Genomic DNA, 11,709 nt, shown 5'->3' on the forward strand with positions numbered 1-11,709 from the left:
TTTTTGGAAAAAGGCTGCAATGAAACAAAGAGTGAAAAATTTAAAGGGGTCTGAATACTTTCCGTACCCACTGTACGCCCAGTTTGTGGCCTCTTGCCTAATTCCAGCTTAAGTTCAGCTCTGTGCGATGCTATGGTTTCTGTACACAAACCAAACCCAGCTACTTTTACACATCATCAATAGGGGGTGCACGATTCGGAAAATGTCACGATTCCATATTGATTTTTAGGCTAAAGATTCAATTAAAAAACGATTCTGAATTTTAAAAAACGAATCACAGTATGTAGATGCAGTTACTTTCCCATGTGACAGTATATGCGCCATTACAAAACGAAAAAAAGGAATATGAATTGATTTTTGGAATTCAATGAATTGATTTTGAATCTGTAGACCTTGAATCGCGATACCAATGTGAATCGATTTTTTTGCACATTTATCAAAGACTTGGTTATCAACAGGTTTTTGGAGATGTGCGCACATCGCTACGCTGACCTTTTCAATGAGCTGGTTGAAGGAATGAAAGAGGGATGTTGTGTTCACACATTTTCTTCAGGCCTAAACAACGTGGTCTTTAGTGCATGGAGTCCAGTACTTGATACCTGCTGATACCGAGACCAGCATTTTAGGCGGTTTATCCCTAGTTCTACCGTAGTTTACAATACAAACAGTTGAGAATTTCACACCAACTCATCGGGCAACGTGCGTGGTGAGGAATGAATAACATCTGACAACACACTCATGCGTCAGTGAGATTAAGAACGCAGCCAGCTTTTCTTTAATTGACATCTCCGGTGAAATACGGTCAAACAGCTCAACTCCCCAGGATTCAGTACTGTGTCCCCACCGGCTCGTAGACCGGGAGTGAACAGCATGCTTGACTAATAAGAGGAGTTAGAAGTTTTATCAGACAGAAAATACAAAAGAGAGAGGAGGAAGGGTTGGATTAAAGAAAAGGGATTTATGGTTAAATTGAGTGAGGATGCTGTGCAACAGGAGCACTTGTCGGGCACATCCATGCTCATGTCAGATAACTTACCTTCCCATAAGCCCCTCCACCCTGGAGGGTGGAATGAAAGAAGTAGATAGGTTCACAAAAAAAAAAGGCAAGAAGATGGAAAAACATGGTGAAAGACAAGAATGCAAAATAAAAAAGGGAAGACATTGAAAATAAGGGAAATCTGAGAAAAGCTGAATGATTCATACATAACCACAGACACGTCTGTACCATAACCAACCTAACATCTTTTTAGAAAGTTATCTATAATATTCCTATAAGATTTTCTAAACAAGAATTTTTGGTCCAGTCATGTCGAGTGAACAGAAAATTACTCTTTAACTTGAACTCCATACTTCCAACACCATACTTAACCATACCATACTATTCTTCTTATTGTCAATAAATCCAATGAATGCATCTACTCACTGCATCTACTCTGGTATGGTTCTATGAAACATGTTAAACAACATTTGTCTTACCATTTAAAATAATCACTTTATGGCCACTATGGATCAGAACAAACTGAACATGACACGTGTTTCACATGTTATGGGGATATAAAGTCCACATGGCTAAAGCGTGAGGCCTGATGTTTTTTCTTGTGCATTGGTGTGTGCGTGTGTTGATTTCATGTTGTTTATGGAGAAGATGTACCAAGAAATGAGTCGGGGGGAGACGTCCGAGCAACGTACGTTGCCGCGATGTGTAGTTACATTTATTCAAGAGCTACACGTCAGGCTAAGGCGGGTTGTGTCTCCACGTACCCGCGTACGTAGCAAGCGCTGTCGATTTTAAGGATGAACCAATCAGATATTAAGAGCGGATATCGGCCCCGGTACAGACAAAATAGCTGGATCAATTCGTTTTTTTACCCCCTCGCAGCACATCCTTTGTCGTTCGTCTGCAACACGAGTGTCGCATGCTGGAGGAGGTGAGTTAACCGTTAAGCAACATGGAGCGAGCCAAAGAGACGGCTGTGTGGAGATATTTCACGCTTGCCACGCCAGCTATTTGGTCAGCAAAGTACAATACATTACATGTGTTATTTTTGTCTTAGGAAAGTAAAGTTTAGTTAGGAAGGTGTTGCCTTTAGTCTCTTCCACATGGTGGAAGGAAGGTATAAAGTGGAAGGTACACAGTTTATTATTAATTCTTCTAGATTTTACTCAAAAGTATAATTCACGCTTAATGTGTAATCTTTTCGATCTTTTGGGTCTGCGCTAACTCCTGAGACTCTTTAGCTGCTAAATGCTCCTCTGTGTTCACCAGCTAGCTGCTAACTTTTCCTTTTTGTCATTTGTTGCTGGGGAGGTAGTGTACAGTGAGTTTATCACTGCTTCTTTCTCAGCCACCTGCTGTGGCTGAACATTAGGTGGTGAACCAAAACAGTAAACTAGTGATCGATCTTTCAGCCCTGCTATCATAAAACTAAGGTTAAACACTGCAGAGGAGGTGATAGATCCCAGGTTGGTTTGTCACTACAAGCAACACTTTTCACAGCACATTGTAAATAGAAAGGGATTGATCAGTGCAAATTTAAAAAAATATTGGTGTGAAAGTAGTGGTAAAATGTATTTCTAGTAGTGTATATCAGAATTAAACAATTATTGAGATGTTCCACATCCTCTAGCTAAACGTTTTCTCTATTACTTCATGACCAACAATTATCAAGGTTAATATCTAATAAAAACAAAACATGAAGCACCTTTAAAGTAACATCAGAGAGCAGCTGTAGACTGCAGGGTCTTACCTCAAAGTCCTCACTGGACAGGTAGACCTCCAGGCGGAGAGGGTCAACGCCCTCAGGCAGCGGCCGGGCCAGAACATCTGCCAGTGGGTACGCCGTCTTACACAGCCTGGCCAACACGTCCTCTACCAGGATAATCTGGTTACACACCTCCGCCTCCTGAGAACACACACACTAAATATTTCAGTCAGGAACAAACTCGTCATAGATTTCCCCATTTATTGCAACAAATGGAAATACAGTCATGGATGGTGCTGATGGCTGCGCTCTTTATAATGCTCCCTGGACCAGCCAAGCCGCATGCTAAGCTGGTCCAAGGAGCTCAGCTAAGCTGAGCTGAGCACCTTGCTTAAGCCCACCTGGGTAAAGAAAAATAAAAAGTAAGCCAAAAGGAAGACATTGAAAACAACTTTAAACTTTAAGTCATGACTCTGAACTAGAAAGGTGGAGGCAAAGTGTTGCCAGCAGCAACAGTAAGTGAAGCGGCGTCAGCGTAGCAGGGATCAGTGAGGAGGGAGTCACATTTAAAATAGTCTCGCTTTGCCAGACAATCGACAATCTGCGGTGCGGAGGAGGGTCTGGCTAGTCCATACAGCATTCTAAAACATGCTGTGGTTTATTGGTATTTCTTTTAACCAAGGGACAGAGCTGCTGATCCAGTCAGAGATTGACAGCGTCATCAACGACTGGTAGCGGGCCCTCACAGAGACCATCAACACACATGTGAGAAGACATCTTTCATTAGCAAGATCTTTAAGAAGTTTTACTTTGAAAGGGTAACTTTTGTTTTTTTCAACCTGCACCCTATTTTCCTAGGTTTTGTGTCTAAGTGACTGTTGGGTACAATAATCTGTGAAATTGGTCTGGAATCAAGCGAGAACGCTGCCATCTACAGCAGCAAAAACAAGCTACAGTGTAAGGTTGATGGGCAATTGCGCATCTTCAATCCACATCCATAAAAAGTGCTGTTTTACCACTAACAGGCCCAGATTATTGTTCTAAATGTCCGATAACGTCCCAGCCCTACTGACATGTAGTCATGAAAAAAGAATACATTAAGTATACTACTGGTTAAGGGCAGACAGACGAATCAGATAAGAATCAGATAATAGGCCGGGAGCCACACACCCTCTCAGTGATCTCAGCGATGTCCTCTCGGTGCTCCCAGCTGGGGAACATGTTGGTGAAGGTGAGCGGCTCCAGACCAGCGTGGATCAGGTACGCTTTGGGAGGCTTCTTTTCATTCTTTTCTGTGGCAGCAAAGTAACAACAGAGCGGGGGTGTTAAAGAAGTACTGCTGCAGTGGTTTTGCACTGTGGTTTACATAAAGAGCAGGGTGAAATGGAGAAAACTTAATTATCACGACGTAGTGGACCAAATAGTTTGAAAGTAATAATGTGGCTCTATTGTAGGGTTGACTATTGGTGCTTTAAATATTTACACAATGAGATTTATATGAGGTTATAGAACAGCTAGAACAGACTGATAAGTTAAGAAAATGACATCACTTTACTGTAATGCAGCCTCTAAAACCAGGACAAGACAACACCTATGATATATTGCGATATCCAAGATTGAAGACGATATCTGACCTCATACATCAAAATAATATCAATACAGTATATTGCCCAGCCCTAGTTCACATATATCGTTTTTAGTCGCACTGTTGTCTGAGGATGTTCTGAACAGCAACAGAAAGTGGTTTTGTATGTGTAATATATATATTACATTATATAATATATATAATGTGTAATGTCTAATATTGAATCAATAGTTGTATTTTGAACTACAAACTTAACAAAAAAACTAAACAAACTTAAAATACAAGACAGTATTACAGTTTAAGTAAAAGTAAGACTAAGTGAAAAAAATACTCTTGTCTGAAAAGAAGTAGGTAGAAGCTTTTCGTGTCCGACCCTTTTCGAAATGTTGAAAATTGTTGTTTTATATAAATAAGCCCTATAACCGAAAACATTGTCCAGATCTAATAAACATTTGTAGATCAATTAAGTTACTATTCCATAAGTTTCTTAATTAAATAACGTGTTCATGTACCGTCCTTAATGTACTGTTCGTCCACTATATTTACTATATTGTCTATTTAGAAGCACAATCAGCTTCTAAATAGACCAGAGCCAAACTGTTCAGTACCATCTGAAGACCTCTGCATTATAACAATAATGATGAAGAGGATTACCTCTGCAGTACTGCAGCACAGTCTCCATGGCACACTTCCTGTCCGAGTCCCAGCGAATTCGGGCTGAGCCGGTGCTTTCACTGTCCTGAGGCCACCAGCCCTGCCACAGATACACCTCGTGGTGGTTGTCCACCAGGAACAGGGCTGGAGCAGAGAATCAGAGGAGGAGGACAGGGTGAGGACTTTCAGAGTGAGGACAGTTTCATAGAGTGGTCTTTCATCGGCTTATTCAGGAGGCTACTATAGTGTATGGAATGAGTTTTACATGTGGGATTAATCCAAAAACAGTTTGGGATGACTTGCTCGTCTTAAAGCTATAGTGCGTAGTTTTAGTCTCCCCTCTGAAGAATTCTAAGTAATGGCAACAAAACACAAGTACTTCCATGACTTCCAAATACAAGCCTTCCATGATCATGCAAGTGACCCCCAGAGTGAAGAAATGGCTGAAGATTTGTTGCTAAGTAAATCATCTTTGATCATCAAGCACATGTAAAAAACAAAATGTTCTATTTTCATTTTCCATGTACAGATAGACAAATGCATGTGTCTGTGTGTGCGTGTGTGTGTACCTGGCTGGGAAGCTGTATAAAGGTCCTCCTGCAGGAAAGGCATAGAGTTGACTTTCCTGGGCTCTCTGGCAGGGTAAAGAAACTCCACCGCTGCAAACTCCCCCGAGCTGCTGCTCAACTCGTACAGTCGTGGTGTGAAGTTAAACCTCCCCGGGTCTGAGGGTCACAGGTCAACACACCAGGATTATTATGATAAACTCAAACGAAAAGAAAGCGGTGAGAAGTACTTTAAGCAAAACTTAAAAAAAAAAAAAAAAAAAAAAACTCTAACTATATTGCCTGGTTAAACCAAAGAGAAGAAAATACATGAAAGTCAATTCATTGCAGTTTTTGTTTTTCAGCTTTATTATTTCACGCCTCCATCAACTACAGATTGTTTTTGTTGTATACGAATCTCTATGCAAGATACTTTCTTCATTATATAATTAAATATTTGTTTTACTGTTAATAACTTCATAAATATGCCACTAAATAATTACAAACTCAGGCCTTCTATGTGTTGACCATCTCACCTTCAGTTTGGTTTTAATGACCGAGGGTCAGTGGTATGGAACCCTAACACTTATACTTAACAAGCTTCTTTGCACAGTTTTCAGATCTTTTAAGTAGACGAAAGTAGAGAAAAATAGAGCTGTGAAGGGTAGTGACACAGAGGGTGATCACGAAAGGTAGCACTAACATTGACTCATTAGCAGAGATGGCAAAAGTACTCACTTTCCGTACTTAAGTAGAAGTACAGATACTTGTGTTAAAAAATACTCCGGTAAAAGTGGAAGTACTGATTAAACTTCTTTACTCAAGTAAAAGTAACAAAGTACAGGCTTGGTAATATACTTAAAGTATAAGTAGCCTTGCAAATTGTTTATGCAAAGCTACCTGAAGCAATCAAATGTTACTAGAGAGCACGCTGAGAAACTTCAGTGGACATGGAGGACACGTCTTTATATGGCAAAGGCTACATTTTAAATGGATGTCTGCCAATAGGCCTAAAACATATCATATATGATTATAATGACAGAGACTGGGACTGCAGGTTAATAAGATTCTGACTTATTAGCAAGATATGAATTCAGTTGTGATTCTGTGAGAAGTCACAGATCCAGTTTTTATTTTTAATCTTTCCCCCTAACATGTAAATGAATCTACATGTATGTGTGTGCTCAAATATGGCTTCTGGAAATAAAATAAAGGATTAAAATATGAATGACTAAACAGACATTAATGAAGAAGTTCCCCAGCACATTGGCCAGGAGTCCTTCTTGATGCCTTCTGTCTCAAACATCTCTCTCAGATAAGGTTGAGGATGATGGGAATGTCTTGCTGCTTTCTTCGTTTTCAACCAGGTCGCCCTCCATACTACGATGTGCTAACGTTAGTGCCATCAAGCCGCAATGATTTGCTGTGAATTAATGCAAAATGCTAAATCTGTTGAGTTGTCTTAGTCGTGCGTCAAATACAGTAGATGTATTTCCATCCATTTAGATTGAATATGGTATTGATGACGTAAACAATAATAAGGATAACTCTAGTGAAATTATGTGGAAGTTATAAACTAGATTAGGACTGGATTAAAGCTGATTCTGGTGTCCAACTTGGCCCCAGGTGTGTCTGTTAAAACAGACGGAGACAACTTCGGTCTAGCTGAGTTGCCATCCACTTGTCAATTGAATTACAGTATCTGAAGTTTTGGTCCAAACACTTACTAAAACTTAGCTAACTTACTTTAAATGTGAAGAACTACAGACCAATAACAGGCTTAAGTGAACTGACAACATGAGTTATACGACTTACAGTTCTCAAAGATGCACACACACAATCTCAGCTGATTATCCTCCGGACAGCTCGTCTCCTTTTCATTTCTCTCACTTTTTTCTCCGTGTGGCGCGCACCCGCTCGCTGTGTGTGGCGCGTGTCCGCGCTGTTTTCCGACATAACAACCTCTTGTACAAAACGAAAATAACGAGCCAATTTTGTAAAATGTAAGGAGTAGAAAGTACCGATATTTGGGTTAAAATGTAAGGAGTAGAAGTAAAAAGTCGCCACAAAAATAAATCGTAAAGTAAAGTAAAAATATCAGAAAAATCTACTTGAGAACAGTAACGAAGTATTTGTACTTCGTTACTTCCCATCTCTGCTAATTAGTGTGAAGGTAGTCTCAAGTTTATAGAATGAATTTTGTTGAGGAAAAGGAATAAGTATAAAGGTTGTGTAATACATAGAAATATAGACTCGAAGGGTAACACTTTAAAGAAAAAGTGTGAATGTGTAGTAAAGATGGTTGTTAATAGACGCAAAAGGCAGCACTAAAATTGACTAATTAGTGTGAAGGTAGTCTCAAGTGGGTTAGGGTTTTATCCGTCATAATGTTTTTATTTTTAACTGTCTATACTTATGTTTTATCTGTTTTTTGTTTTTTTTTATCTAATTTTGTGTGAAGCACGTTGAATTGCCCCGTTGCTGAAATGTGTTATACAAATAGGAACAACAGCTGAAGTGCATTTACAATAGGAAACGCAAGATTTACTATGTACACAATATTTAAAACATGCCAAGTAGATTTAAAAACCAAACTACTAAAAACATGAACGAAGATTCCAGAAGTTTATGTTGCTACGTATATCTGAGACACAATACCTGGACCTAACTAAACTAAAACTACTGTAAAACTACAGTAAATATATAAATATATAAACCTATAAAACTAGCAAAAACACTCCGAAAACTAAAACTAAACTGAAATGAAAACTGGAAATTCAAAACTAGTTTTGAGATTCTCAGTCAATATTTTGAGATGTGTCAATACTTCAAAGTTGCTCATTAATTTGAGATGCTAAGTCAAGATTTTGAGGGAATGTCTTATAGTTTTGAGATATTAAGTACATTTTTTGAAAGTCAATATTATGATATACTAAGTCAATACTTCAAAGTTGCCCATTTCTCGAAACACACAAACATAGCCAGTTCATAACACTATCCACAGCTATGTCCGGTCCACAAGAAAAGGTAAAAAATCAGTCTTTGGGTTTGATGCACTTTGGTGCCGCCTACCTTGCAGCATGCAGTCGTACGCTTTCCGGTCCCTCCTCCCGAGGGGTTCCCAGAATCCTGTTGGCTCTGATCCCTCGTCACATTCCCGGACGGTCACCTTGCTGCTGCTGTGGAGGCCTGTTTCCAGAGGGCAACTGTACAAAGACAAACGTGTCATACTGAATGATGGCGGTACTATGAAAAAAAAAATCAAACAGTCCCACTTGTTTGAATTTTGCTTTTAGTGTCGCTGCTGACGGGACTCTTTATAGGCCTGGGGCTGGGTATCGTTCAAGGATTTCCAATACTGGTAACAGTACCGTGACTTTCATACAGGTTCCTAAACGATTCTTTTTTCCTGATACCAATTTTATAAAACAAAAAGAAATTACAACATTACACATTAAGGCACAAATGTATGTAACGTTAGACAGCCAATCACAAACAATGGGCCTCATTCACCAATCATTCTTATGAACAAATTTGTTCTTAAACCCCACTTTCGTAGTTTTCACAAAGATTCTGGCTTTCACCGATGTTTTCTTAGGATTTGTTCTTAGGTAAGAACAGAATCTACGCCCACTCAGGAGCACTCTTATGCAACATTGACATCTGACATGTTACTGCAAAAAAATTAGTTGTACTGTCTTCCTTTTTCGTTTGTTGATTTAAAATTTAAAATGTCTCTCTTTTATAACTTAAATAGTTATTTTCATTATTTTACACGTAATTATTAGTTTGCTAGTTTTATTAAATACACACTACAATTACACTTCTGCTCATTCGTAAAGCACTTTGAATTGCCATGGTGTATGAAAAGTGCTACAGTAGATTACAGTGTAAATCAACTTGCCTTGCTTTCAATTTACATGAATTATGTTTGCCATCCAATGATAACTGATTGATCACGCTATTTATAGCCCACTGGTGTGTATCTAAATCCTCTCACGATGGCACACACCAGAGGGCTGTCCGTCCAATTAAGGCCCCGATATGCTGGTCCAGCTCAGAGAGCTCCTCCCCCCTCCAGTGGCCTGCATCTGTCTTCTATAATTTGGAAAAAACTAAATTGCCACAGATTTCCGATCGAACCATCTCTTTTTCACTTCTTCAGTTCTGAGCCCTTCTCCAGACACAGCGTTCACTCCATGAGTAATTTCATTCAATGCATTGGTTTTATTTGCTGCTTTGTATCCGCTGCTGATGCTACTACATATGATGTCTTGTTTTTCTCTAACCTCTTGCAGCAGTACCTCCACTTCAGATTTACTAAAGAAACGTATTGGTGAATGAGGCCCATTATTACTATTATTAGTAGTAGTATTATATCTTGATAGGAGCATGCTACATTCTTATTGGCTCACTGACACTGATGAGAGTTACTCCTTAGGTATTAAAATTGTGTGTTAAATGACGAGGCATTTTGTTATACTCGATACTTTTGAGGTAATTCAGTGCTTAAAAGTATTGAATTGAGTACCCAGCCCTAAAAAGAGGGCAATTAAGTTTCCACTCACTGTTCTTTGATTTGGTTGGCGGCTGTGCGTGCCACATCCCGTGTGTGTGCCTGAGCCTTGCAGCCATGCCACAGGTAGATGAGGGATTGGCTAGCGCTCAGCAGCACCATGGAGACCCTGGAGCGCAGGCTGCTGCAGTGACAGGCCACCTCCAGCAGGTGGCCCTCCACCTCCACCTCCCCCCGCACACAGTACAGACGCCAGTCACCTGGGGGAAGGGGACACGACACAGAGACAAATTTTGCTGAAAAAATAATTAGACATTTCTTCGCTGTAGTGGAACCTGTAGCTAGGGATAGACCGATTGTGGGACCTGGCTGATTATCGGGCCGTCTATTGGCAGTTTGCAGATTATCTGTGTCAGCGTTTTATTTGCCTGGTAACTGCTAAAGTTAATTATTTAAAAAGTGTTCTACTTAGGCCCGGCTACAGCTCTGTGCCTGTCCCTCTGTTTCGGTTTGACTCACCACTGAGTCTGACTTAATGTCCCGTATTGTGTTGGAGTTTGTAACAATCCAAAATCTAAATTTTAATTTAAAGATTTTAATTTCACAGTGAATGCGTATTGGTTCCAAATATCTGTTATTGTTTTCACTAACTACTAACAATCGGTATTGGCCTACTTACTATCTACTTGTAACCTTAAAGAACAAAAAAGCTCAGTTATTTGAGGTGTGGGAATATCCGGAGCTCCTGAACGTGTCAGTGGGAGTATTTATCCCTCCAGATGGTTTTTATTCCTCTAATCCAATTATTCTCTGAGCCACAACAAAGTTCTCATCTACTTGAGTCGCTCATTATGAGCAGATGATGACTTTATTTATCACTGTTACAGAAGCAGAAATATATGTAAATTCCGGTCTAAGAAGTTATTGTGAGTATAATTCATTTAAAACTGTCTGAAAAAGGACCTCTAAACACACTTTGTTTTTGCGTATTAAGCCTATGCAGAAAATAATGGAAAAGCAGCAGAGACCAAACTGTGTGTTTGTCTTGATGATTAATGACTTCCTGCTTTGAAGCAGTCATGTGGGCTTACTCTGGGAGTGTTCCTCCTCCTCTTCTCTCTTCCCTGAGTGGACGACCATCCCTCCTTTGAAGCACTGCAGGAAACATGGAGGCTCCTTACCCTGCTGGACCTGAACCTGGAGGGGGATTCAATGATGCAGGAGAGGAATAAAGCTCACAAAAGGAATAACAATTAACCATTAACCTACAGTAAACAGACAGACAGAAAACAGACTTGCTAACACCAGTATTAGAATGTAACCACGTACGTTTACCTAAGTACTGTATTTAAGTCCAAATGTTGAGGTACTTGTACTTTACTTGAGTCTTTTTTCTTCATGCCACTTTCTACTTTACTACATCTCAGAGAGAAATATTGTACTTTTTACTCCACCATTAATCTGAGAGCTTAAGTTACTTGTCATATAGTATGTGCCTTTCTTTTATGCCCTAAGATGATTCATTATTTAATTTATACTATTTATAGATCCCCAGTGGGGAATCTACAGTTTACACTCTTTGTACACTTTGTTAGAATCACTACACACAGGCCTGAAATACACACACATGTTCAGGATGCACAAATGGAGAGATGTCAGAGTGAGTGGGCTGCCAGCTGGACCAGCGCCCTGAGCAGTGTGGGGGGG

At 39.7% G+C, this 11,709-nt stretch overlaps 1 protein-coding gene across 18 annotated transcripts in view; it reads right to left on the bottom strand.

Annotated features, from left to right (window-relative positions):
* svila (supervillin a) overlaps positions 1-11,709 on the bottom strand; it is a 118,479-nt gene that overhangs the window by 2,279 nt on the left and 104,491 nt on the right. For 16 of the 18 annotated variants that reach the window (XM_034861874.1, XM_034861876.1, XM_034861875.1 and 13 more), the window contains 8 exons: positions 11,094-11,199; positions 10,055-10,262; positions 8,559-8,692; positions 5,511-5,666; positions 4,942-5,085; positions 3,873-3,994; positions 2,748-2,903; positions 1,037-1,057 (listed from right to left, as the gene is read on the bottom strand). In XM_034861874.1, coding sequence (XP_034717765.1) covers positions 1,037-1,057; positions 2,748-2,903; positions 3,873-3,994; positions 4,942-5,085; positions 5,511-5,666; positions 8,559-8,692; positions 10,055-10,262; positions 11,094-11,199 — 1,047 coding nt within the window. The remainder of the gene's footprint in view (positions 1-1,036; positions 1,058-2,747; positions 2,904-3,872; positions 3,995-4,941; positions 5,086-5,510; positions 5,667-8,558; positions 8,693-10,054; positions 10,263-11,093; positions 11,200-11,709) is intronic. The other 2 variants (XM_034861863.1, XM_034861880.1) reach the window with 1 other exon arrangement.

The sequence above is a fragment of the Etheostoma cragini genome, chromosome 22 (genome assembly GCF_013103735.1).
Source record: "Etheostoma cragini isolate CJK2018 chromosome 22, CSU_Ecrag_1.0, whole genome shotgun sequence".
Classification (NCBI taxonomy): domain Eukaryota; kingdom Metazoa; phylum Chordata; class Actinopteri; order Perciformes; family Percidae; genus Etheostoma; species Etheostoma cragini.